General features: G+C 41.2%; 5 protein-coding genes across 9 annotated transcripts; 4 read left to right on the top strand and 1 right to left on the bottom strand.

Moving 5' to 3' along the window:
- Nucleotides 1–189: 189 nt before the first annotated feature.
- On the bottom strand, nt 190–7,159 carry LOC120715084 (sphingomyelin synthase-related protein 1-like). 3 transcript variants are annotated; one of them, XM_040001891.1, is made up of 6 exons: nt 7,041–7,159; nt 4,120–4,743; nt 3,857–3,952; nt 3,651–3,768; nt 3,309–3,459; nt 190–2,450 (listed from the first exon to the last, which is right to left on the bottom strand). In XM_040001891.1, exons 2-6 carry the CDS (start codon nt 4,737–4,739, stop codon nt 2,146–2,148), a joined length of 1,290 nt encoding a protein of 429 aa, XP_039857825.1. In that variant the 5' UTR covers nt 4,740–4,743; nt 7,041–7,159; the 3' UTR covers nt 190–2,145. The 3 variants fall into 3 exon arrangements, with proteins under 3 accessions (XP_039857825.1, XP_039857826.1, XP_039857827.1); XM_040001892.1 differs by having other exon boundaries at nt 4,120–4,740; nt 7,041–7,149; XM_040001893.1 differs by lacking the exon at nt 7,041–7,159 and adding an exon at nt 6,578–6,796.
- Nucleotides 7,160–7,220: 61 nt separating this feature from the next.
- On the top strand, nt 7,221–9,332 carry LOC120715117 (dual specificity protein phosphatase 13-like). The gene is made up of 4 exons (XM_040001943.1): nt 7,221–8,551; nt 8,632–8,846; nt 8,925–9,129; nt 9,242–9,332. The coding sequence occupies exons 1-4, from the start codon at nt 8,340–8,342 to the stop codon at nt 9,261–9,263; spliced, it is 654 nt and encodes a 217-aa protein (XP_039857877.1). The 5' UTR covers nt 7,221–8,339; the 3' UTR covers nt 9,264–9,332.
- A 160-nt stretch (nt 9,333–9,492) lies between these two features.
- zgc:153981 (dual specificity protein phosphatase family protein) lies at nt 9,493–10,849 on the top strand. Its single transcript, XM_040001947.1, has 3 exons — nt 9,493–9,645; nt 9,818–10,035; nt 10,118–10,849. Exons 1-3 carry the CDS (start codon nt 9,521–9,523, stop codon nt 10,327–10,329), a joined length of 555 nt encoding a protein of 184 aa, XP_039857881.1. The 5' UTR covers nt 9,493–9,520; the 3' UTR covers nt 10,330–10,849.
- A 1,477-nt stretch (nt 10,850–12,326) lies between these two features.
- On the top strand, nt 12,327–16,108 carry LOC120715090 (dual specificity protein phosphatase 13-like). The gene is made up of 7 exons (XM_040001901.1): nt 12,327–13,151; nt 13,389–13,514; nt 13,597–13,838; nt 14,940–15,156; nt 15,256–15,378; nt 15,466–15,683; nt 15,782–16,108. The coding sequence occupies exons 2-7, from the start codon at nt 13,390–13,392 to the stop codon at nt 16,009–16,011; spliced, it is 1,155 nt and encodes a 384-aa protein (XP_039857835.1). The 5' UTR covers nt 12,327–13,151; nt 13,389; the 3' UTR covers nt 16,012–16,108.
- A 117-nt stretch (nt 16,109–16,225) lies between these two features.
- On the top strand, nt 16,226–18,876 carry LOC120715114 (dual specificity phosphatase 29-like). Of its 3 annotated transcripts, none has more exons than XM_040001938.1 (4): nt 16,226–16,614; nt 17,742–17,927; nt 18,051–18,274; nt 18,372–18,876. In XM_040001938.1, exons 2-4 carry the CDS (start codon nt 17,749–17,751, stop codon nt 18,596–18,598), a joined length of 630 nt encoding a protein of 209 aa, XP_039857872.1. In that variant the 5' UTR covers nt 16,226–16,614; nt 17,742–17,748; the 3' UTR covers nt 18,599–18,876. The 3 variants fall into 3 exon arrangements, with proteins under 3 accessions (XP_039857872.1, XP_039857871.1, XP_039857870.1); XM_040001937.1 differs by having other exon boundaries at nt 17,737–17,927; nt 18,372–18,875; XM_040001936.1 differs by having other exon boundaries at nt 16,226–17,927.
- Nucleotides 18,877–19,420: the final 544 nt, after the last annotated feature.

A 19,420-nucleotide genomic window follows, 5' to 3' on the forward strand; every position in this document is an offset into this window, starting at 1 on the left:
ATATTTAAACAGTGATGAACGTTTTTTTTATCAAATATTTGTTTTAAGGTGGAGAAGACCAGCAGATTATGTTGAAACTGCATATCAAAAACATTTTCACCAGCGATAGAAATGGTTTGTTTCTTCTCACGAATCAAACTCAAGCACAGTGAAAAAGCAGCCGTGAAATAATTAGTCAGAAAAACAAGCTATTTTCCTTGTCTAGCAACTTTTATTCCTGAGCCAAAAGGCAGAGATTGATTACTTGCATCGATAAACGATACGCGTTGTAAACAGTTAAAGAGATAAAGTTTGGATCAGACCTGCCAGAGTAAACACTGCACTTTTGAACCTTTGCTTAAAAACAAAACAAAAAAAAAAACAAAACTGCTTTTAAAGCTTTATAGGCAACAGATGATATCTCCATGTTTCTACAGTCACCACTTAACAATCAGAAAAAAAAAAAAAAAAAAAAATTAAAAAAAAAATCGTAGAAAACCATGACAGAGTATCAAACTGGGATAAAGAAACAATTACACATATAAGGTTTAATGTGCAAAATATACATTTTTTGCAATGAATATTCACATACTTTATTGAGTTTAACTCTGAATATAGGGAGCTCTATGTCAGTGGTGAGTTCATCTTAGTGCAAGTGAAATAAAAGACATTTTTTATGTTAGTGCAGAGGATTTTTTTTTTTTGCACATCTAAAGAAATAAGTGCTCCTTTGGTAGCAGCTATCCAACAGGTGTCAGATATATTTGCAGCAAAGCCTGAGCTCTGAGGCATCACCACCTCAACTCCCGAAGAGGCACAACTACAGTATCAACCCACAGCTATCTCATTAGATTTCTGCTGTAATTATCAAGTACCACCAAAAACCCAAACCACCACCGAACAGTAAACAAACCCAAAGCAGAAGCTAAGAATGACAAAAGTGATCATTTAAAGGCAAATCTTCAAAGAAAATAAGTGTACCTGCATCGCTCAGCCAACAAATAAATCTCATTCTTTTCCTATGGCAGTGTGCAATTACATTTAAAGGTACTGCTCAACATTTTGAGACAAACACTTATTCAGCGTCTGATATAATGTACATATGAAACTGACTTTTTGGAGTCATGTGACCGCTAACCACGTGATGTTAACTTTTGCAATTTTGGACATGTGACAATATAGGCCAAGTAAATAAGGCCCCACTCTCACAGGTGTAGAGAACATTCAGTGACCCGACCCCCACCAGTTACTAGGGAAAAACGAGTAATCCCCTACTGGTTGGCGAAAACCTCTTTGAGATTATTTTGATTCCCCATAGTTAGCATGGAAGACAGCAACTTGTCTGCAATCACTCACCAACTGCTCTCCAAAAAGTAGTGAAACGGTGAGAAGTCCAACAAACAGAGACCATTTGACTTTAAAGCGGAAGCAGAAGTTGAGTTTTAAAAATAACATTGTAAACTGTGAGAAACAGCTTTTATTTTGGAGACAATCACCATCTCTGGTTTGCGCTACACTTTTTCCAAGTTTCACTACCACTCAGTGGTTAGTAAGAGAGTATTTCCACTTAAGTTGGTATCTTCCATGCTAACTACAGACGTTTACAATGATCTTCTTGCAACCACGGCAATCACAGGGTGAATGTATTTTTCTTAGCAACTGGTGGTTGTATCATGTCCAACATGGTGAGAAATCTGTTGTCCTGTGAGAAACCTCTATAGTTAGCAGCCAGACAGCATAGCTTAGCTTAGCGTAAAGACCAGAAACAACCAACGACGTTTATCCAAAGTTAAAAAATAAAAAAAATAAAAATCCAAACAACAAATATCAAAACATCAGTATTACTAAAACTTGATGTTTATAAAAGAGTTTATCATTTCAAATATGCTGGTAGTGTACCTTTAAACAGACCCTGGTCAACTATACCCCGGTTTCCAGTCCATGTGCTAAGCTTAGCTAAATGTCAACATAGAAGTTAGCTAACTTCTATATTGACAGCTAATCTAACATGTAAGAAAGTATCGTTCCACAACTGTCACTTTTATCAGAGAAATTAATCAAAGAGAACATGTTTTTAAGTTTTTTTATATAATAAATTATCAAGTTTTTTCACTAAGGCATTCACATTAGAGTCCCATGCATGTTTCCACTGCTGTAACTTCAACTTTATCCAATCAGAGTTTTCATGAAGGCCGGTTTACTGAAGGGCCAGTGATACTGGTTGGGGACGGGTCCATTCACGTTACACTCAAAAAAGGAGAACATGGGGAACCAAATGCGTGCCCTTCGGCTATGCTGGTAGGCACGAGTGTTAGCTAAGGTGTGATAGTAGAGGAAGAGGCGGGTGGTGATGTAGAAGGCGATGAACACGTCGATGGAGTAGTGCTCGTGAGCAGCCAGGATAAAGAAAATCCCAAACAGGTTTAACACCCAAGATATGGTGTGAATCAGATTCCATGTTCGTGGAGTATCTGCAATTAGGAAACATAATTATAAGACATGCTCAGTGTATTTTATGTATATCCAAAGCTTGCAGACATCCTTGGCACTAGTTTATTTTGAGCTGGACAGCTGGTATGAGATATTTGTGCTGATATACTTTGTTGTTGCCAAATGTGCCACTGTGCATTTTGTCCAGACATATCCACTTTGGTCTTCTCTATCCAAAAGACATTTTTCCAGAGGTTTTATGGTTTGTTGAAAGGAAGTTTTCAAAGCTTAACATTAATGCCATGTTCTTTTTAGGGAGAAGAGTCTCCTGGCAACTCTTCCAAACAAGCCATACTTGTTCAGTCTTTTTCTGATTGATGGACTTCAAATAGTTTGGAAATGGACTTCAACTGCTCCCAGACTGATGGGCAGAAACAACTGTTTCTGATACATTTCATGTTTGGCATTGTGTTAACACTTGTCTAAATGCTCCAAATCAACAAACAGCCGCTGCAAACCTCTACTGTGATAGAGGTGCTCACACTTGCTGATGATCAGATATTACTTTCACTTGTTTCTACTTGTGGTCTTGATTCCTATGACAGCAGTAAGCCTGTGCTTAGTTGTTTTATGCATTACTTCTGCATTTTGGCTTATCTTTTGTTAAATAAATAATGACATGAGGTGTATTTAAGGGAATTTAAGACCTGCTGAGGAACAGGTGATTTATAAAAAAAAAAATTAAGTCCCAATACATAAAACCTTAGAGTTAAAAGAAGGTGTACTTTCCTTAATTATAATCACATCATTTCTTTCCTACTAGTAAAAATACAAGACCTAACAAGAAAGTACACTCTCACTAAACTCATTGAAAGCTGAACAAAATAATTAATCCTCACATTCAGTCACAAAGAAGTTGAGCATCGTGATGACAACAGTGTGCCCACTGAACATGTAGTCTCCACAGGTTTGCACGCCTGTCAGAGTCATCCCAAATCCACTCCAGATTGTTAGAGCCCTCTGTATCTTTCCCCAGGTGTCACCATATGTCTGAGGGACAAAAAAAAAACCCTCCAGTAATTAGTCATGCTGTGAATCACAGTGGCAGCTGTTTATTAGTTATCACCGCAGTATAGCTGAGTGATCAACTGAACTGTAACACTGCCAACAGCAATGAGAATAAAAATAAAAAAAACTCCAGGAGGAAAAATGACAAACAGAATCTCATTTGCACTTCCCACCTTGCTGGCACACTTCAGGTGCTGCCCTGGCACAGAAAGCGAGGTGGCAAACATGGTGCAGCAACGAAGCAAAAACACCGTTCCCATTAAAGAACACAGCCGTCTGAAGAGGATGGACCTGAAACACAGATGCACGCCCAACTCAGTGTAATGTGATGGCAGCAGCTAGGAATGTGCAAACTGCAGAAACGGGACCTATGGGCTACCTGTGTTTGTGAAGCAGCAGGATCAACAGAAACATGTAACATAAGATGAGACCACAAGCTTCAGCCATGGCAAAAGCCCAAGGAATTCTGGGTACACTGTTAAGAGTACAAAAACATGCATATCAGAAAGCAGATAAGATATGAGTGCAGCTCAATGTGTACGTGAACTATGGAGCTTACGTTGCTCAACAATCCCTGGAACCACCATATAGATACTTATCAGTGCAAAATATGCAAAACATATAAAATATGCAAGCTTGTACCTGTCCAGGAATATATCAGGCAGCGGTGGGTATGTCCTCATGTCAGGGACGCGCTCATGTACGATGACCATGACAAAAGATGTGAATCCAAAAACAAGAAAAACATATATGGAACTGATGACTGTTTTCCAAACCTCTGGGTCCAATCTACCAGCTAAGTGCTGCCTACACCTCCCGTTGGAGTGTGTGTGACACAGCACCTCTCCTGAGCTGTATCCAGATCTATTGGTGTTCCTTGACCGCAGCTCAGTCCCGTTACACAAGCGATCACCTCCATTACACCCGTCAGCTCCGTCGCAGCTCCACTTGACCCCAGCAGTGCCTGTGGAGAGCCCGGCGGGAAGACTGTCCGAAGGTGCGAGGCCCAGCTCCTCTAGCTGGGCCTGGTTTTTTCTCTGGAGCTGGCGGAGGGCTATGGTTAGCCTTTTGATGTCTCCCAGCACCGTGAGGCCCAGAGGAGGACCCCTCAGGTCGGCCTCAGTCAGAGCCAGCAGACTGAGGCCGTCCAGGCGGTGCTGTGTGCACAGTAGCTCCACGTACTGCCCAAAACCTTCTTCCTTCAGCCACTGGGCCACCTGCTTACAGCTCCAGGCACTCACATCATCTTCCGACAGTGCCATGCTGCTGCAGAAACAAACACTGTTAAGTAACGTGGGGTATGACAGATAAAAAATAACTGAAATTACAGCGGCAGAGAAAAGAAGTATGCACACACACACACACACACTGATGTTCTGACTGATCAAAGGGTGCTGTTAACAATTCTCTAAAGCTTGATAATTAAGTGCCACGTCCTCCTCTGCATTTTGATCACTTGATTTCATAACTGTTCAGTGCCATTCTTTTAATGCAAAACTGCCTGAAGCTCACCCACTGACACTTCTACTCAATTTGCATGAAAATTAACACGAGCACTTTCCCCGCTGTTCATATCATACAGCGCTGCAGTTATATAAATTATTCATAAGTTTGCTGATTATTCTCCACAGTGTAGTGGTTTACACATTCGAATAACAAGCGAGAGATCGCTGGTTTGATCCCCGGGAAGAGTCATGAATCTCTTTGGTTCATCCAGAAGATCATCTGGGGTGTAAATCTGCCAAATTAAATATGCGGAAAAGCCCGCTGTGGTGACGCGTTATGAATCACAGAGCAGCTGAAAGTAGCTTCTTTATTCTCCAAACCATTCATGTTTTTTTTTCTTTTTTGGCATGAAATTTGATTAAAAAAAAAAAAAAAAAAAAAAAAAAAAAAAAAAAACAGCATCGGGCACAGCAGCATCTCAAATGTCTTGTTTGGAACAAAACAGTATAGGAACCAAAGTAAAACTAAATGAGAGCAAATTTCAACAAATTTATTGTTTCTTTAGTAAATATATGGGTTAGAGGTCTGTTATTTTTGTCACAGATAAACATATCCATCATGACTTCTCCAAAACTGGGATTTGTAATCCAGCTGTCCCAGAACTGAAGCCACTTTGATAATTTAGAGATTGTTAGATGGACAAAATGAGTCCTTTCAAGGTCAAGGCAAATTGTTATTGCCGTATTTTACAGTTTTCACATTTTTGGTCACTTTAACAATTAAAAAGTCATCATTTTTAATCAGTAAGTGCAGGGTTAATTAGCCGAGGGGTTGGCTGCCTGCTTGTGCTCTTATTTAGTGAAACTCTGCAGTGCACGCTGCAGCCTGCTTAGCTGGTTTTGCATCATCTGTGTTCAGGTCAGTGACTGTACGTTAGCACTTTGTCCTGCTTTAGCCAGGACAGAGTGTCCCACCTAAAGCAGGAATTCAAAACCCCAAAACAGTGAGTCACTAAAAAAAAAAAAAAAAAAAAACATAGGAGACTATAATCAATCTTTGCTTTGCAGTTCGCTCATTTCTGCCCTTTGAACTTCTGACAAGCTCACCACTGTACAGCTCCACTCGTACTCCAAAGGTCTACAAGTTCAACCAACACGGCTGTAGTACTGTACTGATGGCCTGCCTGCTGAATCGACACTATATACAGCCTTGAAATTTTTATTTTGTACTGAACCAAACCGAGAAAATCCAGGAATAATTCTTTTTTACCATGATGTTAAACAGGCTCATTATGGAGCTGACTGATTGAATGATTAGCTGATCAAGCAGCAAAAAATTAACTGACAAAATTCATCAAACAATCCCTCTAAGAAGCAGAAAATCTGGTAGAGTTTCTGGAACGTGCTGTACATTTTTTCGTAATATATTCGGACATTTTAACAGCTAAACATTTATGACAAGATTAATTGATTTAAAAATAAAAACAGCCTAAATACTAGATTCTAGCCTCAAAGCTTTTGTTGGTGGTTTCTGAATTTCGCCTTCAGCCTGACAGCCACACCTAGTATGACATCACTCCTCTGACACTGGTTCAGTTTGGCACTGAAAGTCACCGCTGATGAAAATCCCTGAAACCTACAAGCAGCTCACTCACCGAGGCGTGTGCAGATCTGCTCCCTCAAAGAGAAATAAGTTATTTTTAACTAGCCTCGAGAGTTTACTGGCAACATCCCGCAGCTACTTGGGATATAAAAGTGCCATGTCAGCTTGTCTGGCTGGCTTACAGTGAGTCACAGTCAGGCAGTAGGACACAGCTCAGTGTGTGTGTGTGTGTGTGTGTGTGTGTGTGTGTGTGTGTGTGTGTGTGTGTGTGTGTGTGTGTGTGTGTGTGTAAGAGAGAGCGAGAGAAAGCCCTTCAGTGTGTGAGAGAGACAGAGGCAGCTCAACAAAGAGCTCATAGTGTCTTTTCACCGCAGAGGCTACAATGTAACGTCAGATTGCAACATTTCACTACTAGCTCAGCAACTTTCTTCACATGAACAAAAAACTACATGTTCAACTTAGAGCAAACACGTCACAGGAAGTCCACTTTATTATCCAATGATCGTCTCACTTACCAAACATCCACTGTCACTGCGCTGCTACAAGGTGCGGATGAGCCGTCTGTTTACTCCACCGCTCATAGGAGTATTTCACAGCCAACATGCTTCGGACTACTAAGCAACAACAAACAGGAAGAGGCAACAGCAAACAAAAAGCAGCCAAGAGGAGCAGGATGCCTCCTGCGAGACTTCAGCTCAAAGGACACTGACATCTGCTGGTTACACTTGGAAAGCCTGGGATTTCTTTAATCCGTCAACTTTGACTGTTTTACTGTGGTTTTCGTTCTTAAAACAGTATTGTCATTCTTGCCTTGGCATTCATTTCCCCCCCTTTATAACATTCAAACTTTTTTATATGAGGTTATGTTATACATCAATATCTCATGCATGAACTTAAGCTATGTATAAGTGAAGAGTGTGCTATCGTTTTAGCAACAAATCATTGATGAAATGAGCTGTTTTCATTGTCATTTTGGGGCATTGAATATTAGTGTCAAGCCGACTGCAGCAGTAAATCTTGTTACTCTTTTAGCCGTGAAAGCATCATTATGTAGAGGAAAGTAGGAAGAAAAGTTAATACAAACTAAACCTATAATGTTAAAAACATGTGCCATCATTCACTAAGCAAATGCTTATTAGAGATTACAATAAAACTGCATTTACGTATGCAGACATGGTACCTACTAAAGCATCAGAATGGGGAATAAGGGTGATTTAAAAGTCTCTAAATGTGGCATTGTTGCTGGTCTGGTCTGAGTATTTCAGAAATGGCTGACTTACTGGGATTTTCTTGCATAACTGTCTTTAAGGTTTACATAGAATGGCCCAAAAAACAGAAACTATTCAGTGAATGGCAGATCTCAGAGTGAAAATGCCTCTGGACTAACTGCTTTAAGCTGCTGGGAATTCTCATTATGACCAAGATATGCAGAAGAGCATGGATAACACACGATAACACACCTTTCTTGAACATAACAATGAGTTTTCTGTACTCAAATGGTCTCCTTGGTCTCTCAACAGATAATTATATTCTCAACATAAATGTTTTTAAATCGTTTTTTCTATCACGTTTAAGTAGATCTCATGTCATATACCTTTCCTACAGATTGTACCGTTGAGTCTGCCATAACTGGAAAGCAAGCTTGAGAGGTTGACTGAGAGCCAGTGCCAATGAGCCACCTGTTTTTGACAGTCAGAGGCTGAGTGAGGTGGAACTGCTGCTGAAAGAGAGTCAAGGCGAAGGCAGCAGAGTGCAGCTTGGTTTCATTTTGGTAAAGAACAAAGCAGACCGTCTGCCATTGTAAAAACTTTGCAATGACAGACAGAAAGTTCTCCTCAGGTGCTGCCACAGGGATGATATGTGATATACAAGATTTGGAGCCAAAACAGGAGAAGTGTGTGGCAGGGGGATCAGAGAGAAAGTGGGAGATCCCATCTCTCCAGGATCTGGAGGAGGTTTTACACTCAGCTCCACGCTCCTGTCGACATGGAGACGAGGTGTGGCCGAATCTGTTTCTGGGAGACATGTGAGTATCGTGAGCTGGATTTAAATTCACGTATGCACATCTGGATTGTATTCATGTGTTACATCTGCTGTTTGTGTCAGGTTTATGTCTCATGACAAGTTTGGGCTCTACCAGCTAGGGATCACTCATGTGCTGAATGCCTCACATGGTAAACTCTGCTGTAAAGGTAGTGATGATTTCTATGGAACCACAGTGAAATATTACGGAGTCCCTGCCAACGACCTCCCCACATTTGACCTCTCGCCATATTTCTACCCCGCAGCTGAGTTCATTCACCAGGCTTTGACATCAGGAGGTACTGCAAGCAGATTTTCAGAGGATGATACAAATCTGAGTTTTCACTATATTTGTTTCTGCCTTTTCTGACTTTCAGGGAAAGTGTTTGTGCACTGTGCTGTGGGTGTGAGTCGTTCAGCTGCATTGGTCCTAGCCTACCTGATGATTCATCATCACCTCAGTCTGTTGTCCTCTATACGTTGTGTGCAGCAGAAGCGCTGGATTTTTCCCAACAGAGGCTTCCTGCGACAGCTCATAGGCCTGGACCAAAAACTGCAGGATGATGGTTTAAATGAGCCAGAGTAAGAAAGCCAGAAACAACCCTCTATTTCCTCCTCCATTTGCACCATGTATAAACCAAAGTGTTCAGCTTCATTCACTCCCCTCCCCTGTCCTCTTCTAATGTGACATCAGTGGTATCAGAGCGAGCTCCTGAATTCTCCCCCTGGGGTTTTTTAGCATCAGTGAACAGACCAATCAATGCTACAGCGTTACAACATTAAATAACTACATCCAGACAGTCTGAGAGCACACTGAACACAGAGAGCTAATTTTGGAGCCAAGCAGCGTTCAAACAACCACCTGCTCATGCCTCTCACTGAGCTGTAGACTTCGGTGGGAAGGGGGACGGTGGGCACAGACAGCCAGAGCAGTGCGGGGGTGTGCTGAAGGAGCACTCTGCGTCCAGGGAGAATGTCAAGGAGCAAACAGCTACAGGACCTGCTACTCATTAAAGAACTGGAGGTCATCTTGGATTCCTGCCCTGTGGGGCTCACACCGGTGGATGAAGTCTGGCCCAACCTGTACATAGGAAATGTGTGAGTGTGCTTTTGTACAACATCTTTCTGAATTCTGCTGGAGAGAAATGCCTGCTAAAAAGGAGAACTTGTATTCCTTTTACATTTAAGTTATTTAGCATTTATAGACACTAGACATGGCTGTTCTATTCTTTAGTTTTACTCTTTTTTCCATCTTTTTCCATGTCTACAGGGCTGTAGCACAGAATAAAAAGACATTGCATAAGCTTAGCATCACTCATGTCCTGAACGCAGCACACTCCAAGCAGGGCAGCATTGGTGACCAGAGTTTTTATGGGAACACCTGCGTTTACTTTGGCATCCCAGCGGAGGATTCAGAGGACTTTGACCTCAGTCAGTACTTTAAACCTGCAACTGACTTCATACACAAAGCCCTGATGAGCAAAGATGGTAAACTGAATGTGAATATTATACTGTTTTTTTTTTCTTTTCAAGAGCTGGCCCTCATGATATTTTCCATCCTTCTCTACAGGAAAAGTTCTGGTGCACTGCATCATGGGCGTGAGTAGATCGGCCACTTTGGTCATAGCGTACTTGATGCTGTGGCAGCGTCTTACTCTGAGAGATGCTCTGAAGCATGTTGTCCAAAAACGAGCCATTTACCCCAACCGGAACTTCCTGTCCCTCCTCCTCAAGCTGGATGAACAGCTGACACGAAAGAGGAGACTGTGTCCTATTCTCTGACAGCCTTTGTTCCTCACTGCACCTTCATTTGATTAATGAACACCTCTCCATATGTAGAACTCCACTCTAATTGGCGATCAGTAGCTTGTAAATATGATGTGTAATTAGATTTTGTTTGATGTAGTTGCAGGTGTAAGTCTGGAGTGACCTTTATTTATTTATTTTTATTTTCGAGGTTGTCTGCTGCCTTTCTACAGTCCAGCAGCAGCAGCGCTCACACTGAGCCTTTATGTCATGTTTCTCCTGGTTTGTTTTTCATATTTAAATCATATTCAAATGTTCTCTGTGAGTGTTAGGAGTCCTGCTCACATGCTTTGTACGGACAGTTTTATGAAACCCATTAATGTTTTGTCAAATCTCACTTAAATTGTTTGGTCAGATGCACACTGCAATTTTAAACATGTTCAAAAATATGTATATCTGACTTCTAACAAGGTTTAACCTTGAACAGTTTTCCTGATAAGACACCTACTTTTTTAGTCAAGGATTCCTCAAATAAAAGAATTATTTGTTTTTTTAATTGTCTTACATAATATTGCCTAATCAATCTGACAAAAACAGGTATGTTTAATTGCTGAGCTGTTTATCTTAACAGTGCTCTGTTTGATTGAGATCTGGTGACTGTGGAGGCCATTTGAATTCAGTGAACTCATTTAAATGTTCAAGAAAGCAGTTTTTATTGATCTGAGCTTTGTGACACAGTCTTTCATCCTGCTGGAAGCAGCCATCTGAAGATGGTACAGTGTTGTCACAAAGGGATGGACATGGTCAGCAACAATACTCAGGTCAACTGTGGTGTTTAAATGATGCTCAGCTGGTACTAAAGGGCCCAAAGTGTATTAAGAAAATATCTCTACAATCATTCCAGCACCATCAGCTTGAATGTCGCAGCAGAAATCGAGATTCATCAGAACAGCTGATGTTTTTCCAGTGTGCTGTTGCAGCAATTTTGGTGAGTCTGTGCAAACTGTTCTTTTCTGACAGGAGCCACACCCACTGTGGTCTTCTGCTGCTGTAAGCCAAAGTTAAATGTGATATACGTTCGGAGGTCCTCTTCTGCATACATTTGTTGTAACAAGTTGACCTTGACAAGTGGTTACATGACTTTATACTGCCTTCGTACCAGCTTGAAGCAGTCTGGCTTCAAAATGACCTTTTTAGACTGAGTTGTGTGGGGAAATCACATTAGATAAATGGACTGGTTCATATATAGCGTTTTTCTACTTCACCTGAGCACAAAACTTCAAAAATTCAATAATGTGAAGTTATACAACTTTACACTCATTCATACAAGTGCTTTTCCCCCCAAGTAAGTGCTTTTTATCTAACATTCATGTACATTCATACTCTTTTGGATGCATCGCAGAGCAACTTGGATTAGTATCTTGCCCAAGGATATTTGACATAGGAGATCTAACCACTAACTTTCCATTTAGTAGATGACCTGCTCTACCTCCTGAGCTGCAGCCACTTGTAGATCAGCAGTTTCAGAAATATTTAAGGTTGTTGGTGCCTGTCTGCTGCCAACAACAATGCCACATTCAAAGTCACTTAAACCACCTTTCGTCCCCTATCCGGTGGTTAGCTTCAACTTCAGCAGGTCACCTTCACCATGTGTACATGCCTGAATGCAATGACTAGCTCCCATGTAAATGTAAGTCATTAGATATTTGCATTAACAAGCAATTAAACAGGTGTACTGAACAGACTGGCCTGTGAGTATGTATCGAAATGGAAGTAGCCATGGTGATATTACTCACTGGTTCCTGTTTTAAAACTTTGAGTCACGGTCACATTCTTGTACCTAATAAAGTGGCTGGTCTGTGTACATAAACAGTTTTAAAATGATGGCAAAGCAAAGGTTTATTTACTAAGTTTGGTCATTAGTTGAACTTAGACGCATGAAAGGCAACTCTGAAGTGGCAGTTTAAAGGGTAATTGATTTGTCAGGGTGAGGTTGGTAGTGTCTGAACCAACCGGAGACCTATTACCACTGTGGGTTTTGTGTCCGCACGCAGAGGAAACCTTGAACAACAGGAAAGAGTTCAAGCAGGAAATGGTTAAACAAACAAGAAATAAATTCAGCTTGAAAAAAGCAGATAAAAGCACTTCTGCTACCACACAAGCTGACAGAACAAACTGGTGGAGACTGGTAGATATAGTGCTGGGCCTTGATTGGATGATGAAGTGTAGGTGTGCCATCAGGTGTTTGCTCAGGAGTAAGAAGAGACCCAAAAGATAAAAACATTATAATTCTGACAGGGACCAGAAAGAAAATATAGGATGAGAACTCCAAAATAAAAGTGAGGTTATGCCGACTGTTACTGTTGCACTATTGCACGCCTAAGGTCACGCAGTCTTCCTTTCTTTAATTGGTTATTTGATAGTAAACAGCCTAAATCAGTATGAGCAGATTAAAAGCAGATAAAGCTAATTAATTACTGGTGAATATCATCCACATCTCTTAAAGGGACAGAGCAGCAGGCTTTACTCTGCAGCAAGGTAGCAACACAGACACACGCAGAGCAGCCACGTGTTACATAACAGTCCACAGTCATCATGGAAACATGTGAGCTAATGTTAAAGTTCACAGGATAAGGCTCAAGGTTGCCCCATGAGAATGAAACATCAGGTCTGCATTCACCATGAATAAAATGGGTTTTGAGTGCCTGAACAGTGAACACAGTATGTTAGATAACTTTGTCACTTTTGAGTGTATGATTACAGAGTTATAAAAGGAAACAACCCCAGCTATGTGTGACTGTGATGAACAAATAAGAGCAGGCAGAGTAGGAGAGGAAACCGAAGCGCCTCGAAGTGAGGTAAGTTCATGAGATTGGGCTGGTTTGGGGGATCTTTCAGGTAAGAAACATTTAGAAAGAAAGCAGGTGTGGCATCTTGAGAAAATCCCACTCTCAGGTCTGTGTGTTGCTAACAGAAGCTGGGATGACTAATAAGTTTACATAACAAACATTAACATTTACAGAAGCTTTTCATAGTGAAGGGCTAATAAATGACATGTGTTTGTGCGATTTATGAGTGTCTGTGTGTTTGTACAGTATGTCTCTTAGGGATCCTCCGTATGAACCTCCCTCTGTCTCAGAGCTGCAGGAGTTTCTGCTCGCTGACAGACGACCGACTGGACATGTCAATCAAGTCTGGCCTAACCTTTACATAGGCAATGAGTATGCGTGCACATATTAACATGCACACACATCTATAAACATTCTGCACTCGTGCAGCACTGAGTGTGCTATTGTGTTTCAGGGTAGCAGCTCGTGACAAGGGCACTCTTCACAGTCTGGGCATTACTCACATTGTAAATGCTGCTCATGGAACCCCCAACCCAGGCCACGGGCTCTATTTCTACGTCAACACTGGCCCGCGCTTCTACAGAGACATGACAGTGGATTATTATGGTGTTGAAGCTGATGATGCAATGGACTTCATCCTCAGTCCATTCTTCTATCCAACAGCAAGATACATCAGAGCTGCACTAGCCATGGGAGGCAAGTGGGCAGGGTTACAGCATGTGGCTGGATTAGATCTCAGTGTCATACAGCCACACCATCTAATGACATTAGATTTTATTCTTGACTAAAATAAGGAATCCTTATTTCATTTATTAAGCGGAACAAGCTCTTCAAGCCTACCTGGCCTTATGTGAAAAAGTGATTGCCCCCTGAACCTATTACAAAGCAGCCCCAGAACATCACACAACGACCACCACGTTTGACTGTTGGTATGACATTCTTATATGAAAAGCTGTGCTAGTTTTGCAGGAGATGTAACGGGTCTAAAACCTACCAAAAAAGTTCATCTTTTGTCTTGTCAGTCCACAGGCTGTTTTCCCCAAAGTCTTGTGGATCATTAAGATGTTTTTTGGTGAATGTGAGACAAGCCTTTGTGTTTTTTTGGTCAGCAGTGGTTTTCTCCTTGGAACTCTCCCGTGGATGCGATTTTTATCCAGTCCCTTTATTTTTATTGAATCATGAACCTTAACGAAGGCAAGGCAGGCCTGCAGTTATTTAGATGTTGTTCTGGGTTCTTTTGTAAACCCCCGAATGAATCGTTGATGCACGTTTGGAGTAATTTTGGCACATTGCTCACTCCTGGGAAGGTTCAGACATATTCCAGTTTTCCTCCATTTGTGCATTTGCGCCCTCACTGTGATTTGCTGGAGTTTCAAAGGTTTGTAACACTTTTCAGACTTTGTTTCCCATCTGTTCTTGAGTTTCTTTAGATTTTGGCATGATGTGTTGCTTTTTGAGGTCTTTTGGCCTACTTCACTTTGTCAGACAGGTTCTATTGAAATGATTTCTTGATTCATCAGGCCTGGCAGTAATCAGGCGAGTGAAACTGAACTTAGCTTTCCAAAAAATGCTGTTAATCATGGTTAATTCATGATTTAACAAGAGGGGACAATTACTTTTTCATACCAGGTAGTAATGAATGAAATCACAATTTAAAAACTGATGATGATTTGAAACATTTAAGTGTGACAAATGTGCAAAAAAAAAAAAACAGACCAGGAAGGAGGCAAATACTTTTTAACAGCATTATATATCTATAAATGGTATTGAGGGTAATGTTTATCATCTCAATCCCAGGACGGGTGTTTGTACACTGTTTGATGGGCGTGAGCCGATCTGCAACCTTGGTGCTGGCCTTTTTGATGATTGTTGAGGGCCTGAGGCTGCAGGAGGCAGTAGCCGCTGTCAGGCCGCATAGAGACATCTGCCCAAACCCAGGCTTCCTGCAGCAGCTCCGCAGCCTCGACATGAGCCTGGAGAGAGAGAGGAGGAGACGAAGACAGGCCCAAACACTGTAAAGATACAATCAGTCACACACAAACCCATAAGCATCAACATATGCAAACACATATGCACACACACACACAACACACACACATCTTTATTGCTGCAGGAGTCACTTAGCCCGGCAGGAAGAAATGGCATCTCTGACAGAGCTGAGGAACATCCTTTGGACAAACAGGAAGCCGGTGGCACCCGTCAATCAAGTCTGGCCAAACCTCTACATTGGAGATGAGTGAGTGGAAAACTCTTTTTAGGCGCCATGAAATGTATCAAAAACGATATTCTAGTAAATCAGTCTGTATGCCGTGTGTGTATGCAGGTCTGTGGCACGAGATAAAATCATACTTTCATCTCTGGGTATAACTCACATACTAAACGCTGCAGCAGGACGACACCGCATTAACACAGGCCTGCAGTTCTACAGAGACCTCAAAGTGGAATATCACGCTGTTGAAGCTGCAGACCACCCAGAGTTCAACCTCCAGCCTTTCTTCAGATCAGCCGCACAGTTCATTGACAGTGCGCTGAAGAAAAATGGTTAGAGGCTAAGCAAATAGACATGCATACATTAATGTTAAGCAATCCGCGAGTTACTTTCAGCTATTATTAAAAGGACTGATCAAAATGTCTTTCAGGGAAGGTGTTTGTTCACTGTGCCATGGGTGTCAGCCGCTCTGGAGCGCTGGTTTTGGCGTACCTGATGATTTGCCAGGGCCTGTTGTTAGTGGAGGCTATCACTGCTGTGCGTCTGAATCGAGACATTGGACCCAACTCTGGTTTTTTGGAGCAGCTGAGGCAGCTGGAACTGAGCCTCAATACACAGAGCAGACAGATCCCAGAGGAGGACTGTACCAACACATCCTGATAATGAACACACTCAGGAACGCTTCATTCCTCCCTTGATTGGCAACCTGTGTTATTTTAATTAGTTTCTATCAAAATAATTAAAACTTTAAAAAAGGTCTGCGTGTCACCTATTTTATTCTCTTGACTTTTTCAGGCCTCCAGAAATAACTCGGCACTGACGAATCGTGACTGATTCTTGCAGCTGTCCACACATTAGTGACATTCCTCTGATGATGCAAGATGCCACTCGTACTGAACAACTGAGTTTGTTTCTGTTTAAAACAGTGCCTGAACACTGCGTGCTGTCATGTTAGGGGTCTCATATACAGGATTACATTATGAAAGCATGCCATGTGGAGAGATCAGGTGTTGTAGTCTAACTACCTAAAAATATCATGTTGAACACTGAGCCTGAGAGAGCAGTTACCATTCCAGGTCTGTATTTCAGTCTTCATTGCTTCCTCCTGAGGGAGGTTCCTGTTGGTACACATACATGTACACCCACCGGACACAAACTCGCTCTCTCTCTCTCTCTCTCTCTCTCTCACACACACACACACACACACACACACACTGACATCCACTGAGGAAAGTAGAGGTCTGCGATCCACATTTAACAGAGGTGAGTCGTTTCTTTATACTAAATTGCTCGTTTTTATTTAATATCTGTTTTTTTCCCCCCCGACTTGATGTCACACACCTCGTGGATCATTGGTGGTTTCAGTTCAGTGTGACTTCAGTGTGAACAGTGTTTCAAAGAATGTGCATGAAGGGCTTGGTATGAAGTGTGACTAGATGAAGAACAAGGCTGCCAATGCAGGGGTCCTAAAAGCTTTGAAAAATTGGTATAATTAATGTGAATCTATTAGCGGAGAGCGAGATTAAAAAAAGTCATTTAAATTCCTATTTGGCTCCCGATATCTCGTGTACTATTCTGCTATTGTTTATTATTAATATTGCAAAATGTATGATCAGTTAAGCAGCACCAGCAGCGATGATGCAAACAGAAAATGTCACGTCTGTCGCTTGAATTTGTACGTGACATCCAAGAAACAGCATGTGTTGCGCACACAATAATACACAACAATATTACACAGAATACTGAATGACAACATACGGTTTGTGTGATCGTGGACAATCATAGTTAAACCCCTTTTCACGTTTCTTACTTACATACATATTTTTTTAATGTGTTTCCATAGTAACACTGATTTCAAAGTTGCATGCAGTATTTAATAATAATTTAATCTTAACTGGCATACATAAAGAGAATATTGCTTTCATTTATGAATTTGTGAAATCCCTAAATTAATAAAACCATTTAAATATTCTTTACAACATTATTTTTTCTGAAAGTCTGGTCTTCCTACATCCTCTATAGCCATTGTTTCTGTGGGTGATGTACTAGGTTTACAGTTATTTTCACTATTGATCGTTCATTTTTTGATTCATTGCTTTTTGTTTCAACAAAAGTGAGAGAAAATAGAAAGGAAAAATTACAGCTTGGAAAAGGGTAAAACCAGATGTTTACATTGGAAAAGCTGGAGCCGGTTAATTTTTGGCATGTTGCTTATAAATGACTGATAAGTATTTAGGAAAAAATGCTCATGGACTCCATAAACATCCTTGGCATATAGGTGGTAATGTCTACAGATCCCTGTAGAGCTTTGGGACAGATGGCAGTGTGCAGGAGTTGATTAATTTCAGGCATATGTGTGTGTGTGTGTGTGTGTGTTGTGGACAGCACAGGAAAACAATGTTCTCTTGCATGGTGAAGTCCAGAAGTAGAAACCCATATGCAGCCGTTCAGGTGGACCCAGACAGCGCTTACATCACTCCAGGAACATTAGACCTTGAGCAGCTGTTCTGGACCGGCACCACAGCTCATTACACACACTTCAACGAGGTCTGGCCAGATGTCTACATCGGGGATGAGTGCGTAAATCTGCGTACTGCAGATGTCATTGTACTTATCAGCCCTTATACAACTATTCAGTCAGTTGTGTCAAAAGTTCATGATGACAGCTTCATACTGAGTCTGTGTTTGCATAAACACAGGAAAACTGCTCTGGAGCGGCCTGGTCTGAAGGATCTGGGGATTACACATATCCTGAATGCAGCAGAGGGAAAGTGGAATAATGTGCTGACTGGTGCTCAGTACTACAGAGACATGGAAATCCAGTATTATGGTGTAGAGGCTGATGACAAACCCACTTTCAACATGTCCCAGTACTTCAGGCCTGCAGCAAATTTCATCCACGAGGCCCTCGCTCACCCACAGAGTGAGTCCTCCGGGACTCTGAGGAAACCTTTGAGTTCATTATCTGGAGGACAAGTTTGTTTGTTTCTAATAAATCCATATATCTTCATTTTTTCTAGACAAGGTCCTGGTGCACTGTGTGATGGGCCGGAGCAGGTCAGCGACACTGGTCCTGGCATACCTGATGATGAAACACAATTTAACTGTAGTGGACGCAATTGAGCATGTGCGACAGCGCCGCTGTATCCTGCCCAATCACGGCTTCTTAAAACAGCTCAGAGCCCTGGACATTTCACTGCAGGAGGAAAGGCTGAGACAAAAGAAAGAAACACAGGACCAACAGTAAATACTAAGAAAGGAACTTAAAAATGTATTTTAACTTAATGTCATGTTTTCATGGATATTATTTTTTTCTTTTAATATATAATTAAAGTCATGTTTTCAGTAACCGAGTATGAGTCTCATTAAGTTACTCACTCTGATTCAGTCCATAACTCTGTTTTCATGTAGAAAAGTTTTCATTTTCGTAAGATTAAAGTGGTCTTAAATAATAGTTCTCCAGGCTTCCTGAGGTTCTTTTAAAGTTTTTCTTTGGACATTTGTTGCTTTTTCACTTGTCCTGTCATTTTCAGCCTAGTCCTTGTAACTGACCATCTAATGCTATGTTTCACATGATGAGCCAGTGTTGTGTGTATACAAAACAGGCAACATAGCAAAGAATCCATCTGAATTTGTCTTTAGGCACTTTGTTACTAGTGGTTTGTTACAAAAAGACACATTTTTTTATTTGAATCTGCTGCAATCTTTAAAGAAATGAAGAAATTATGAACCAACTGCTTCATTTTTTAGTATATTGATGCCAAACACACTGCCAGAACCCTGCAGAACGATTCCTGCAGACCAACAGCAGACAGAATTTTGTTGCCATCTGCAGAAAGTTAGTGAGTACTGCAAATGTATTACAAGATCTCAGGGAGTGGCTCAAAACCTTTTGACCACAAAAACAAAGTGTTAGTTACAGTAACTGAAGAGAAAAAAACCTTTGTTTTAGGTATTATCCAAACTCTTCTACATAAAGAAAGGAGGCCATAACGAGCCATGAGAGAAACCTCTGAAATATGAGGTGCACTTCACATTATATAAAAAATATGAGACACAGAAAAACATC

The sequence above is a fragment of the Simochromis diagramma genome, unplaced genomic scaffold (genome assembly GCF_900408965.1).
Source record: "Simochromis diagramma unplaced genomic scaffold, fSimDia1.1 OVJJ01000421.1, whole genome shotgun sequence".
In the NCBI taxonomy this organism is placed as follows: domain Eukaryota; kingdom Metazoa; phylum Chordata; class Actinopteri; order Cichliformes; family Cichlidae; genus Simochromis; species Simochromis diagramma.

Bases quoted from the DNA above. Each gene is read 5' to 3' on its own strand.
- zgc:153981 (XM_040001947.1), top strand. From the start codon at position 9,521: ATGTCAAGGAGCAAACAGCTACAGGACCTGCTACTCATTAAAGAACTG. The intron at 9,646-9,817 runs GTGAGTGTGCTT...CCATGTCTACAG, and splicing joins AACCTGTACATAGGAAATGT to GGCTGTAGCACAGAATAAAA. The intron at 10,036-10,117 runs GTAAACTGAATG...CCTTCTCTACAG, and splicing joins AGCCCTGATGAGCAAAGATG to GAAAAGTTCTGGTGCACTGC.
- LOC120715117 (XM_040001943.1), top strand. From the start codon at position 8,340: ATGACAGACAGAAAGTTCTCCTCAGGTGCTGCCACAGGGATGATATGT. The intron at 8,552-8,631 runs GTGAGTATCGTG...TGTTTGTGTCAG, and splicing joins AATCTGTTTCTGGGAGACAT to GTTTATGTCTCATGACAAGT. The intron at 8,847-8,924 runs GTACTGCAAGCA...TCTGACTTTCAG, and splicing joins CCAGGCTTTGACATCAGGAG to GGAAAGTGTTTGTGCACTGT.
- LOC120715084 (XM_040001891.1), bottom strand. From the start codon at position 4,739: ATGGCACTGTCGGAAGATGATGTGAGTGCCTGGAGCTGTAAGCAGGTG. The intron at 3,769-3,856 runs GTAGCCCATAGG...TCTGTGTTTCAG, and splicing joins CTGCTGCTTCACAAACACAG to GTCCATCCTCTTCAGACGGC. The intron at 3,460-3,650 runs GTGGGAAGTGCA...TTTGTCCCTCAG, and splicing joins ACCTGAAGTGTGCCAGCAAG to ACATATGGTGACACCTGGGG.
- LOC120715090 (XM_040001901.1), top strand. From the start codon at position 13,390: ATGTCTCTTAGGGATCCTCCGTATGAACCTCCCTCTGTCTCAGAGCTG. The intron at 13,839-14,939 runs GCAAGTGGGCAG...TCTCAATCCCAG, and splicing joins AGCTGCACTAGCCATGGGAG to GACGGGTGTTTGTACACTGT. The intron at 15,684-15,781 runs GTTAGAGGCTAA...AATGTCTTTCAG, and splicing joins CAGTGCGCTGAAGAAAAATG to GGAAGGTGTTTGTTCACTGT.
- LOC120715114 (XM_040001936.1), top strand. From the start codon at position 17,704: ATGTGTGTGTGTGTGTGTGTGTGTTGTGGACAGCACAGGAAAACAATG. The intron at 17,928-18,050 runs GTGCGTAAATCT...GCATAAACACAG, and splicing joins GATGTCTACATCGGGGATGA to GAAAACTGCTCTGGAGCGGC. The intron at 18,275-18,371 runs GTGAGTCCTCCG...CATTTTTTCTAG, and splicing joins GGCCCTCGCTCACCCACAGA to ACAAGGTCCTGGTGCACTGT.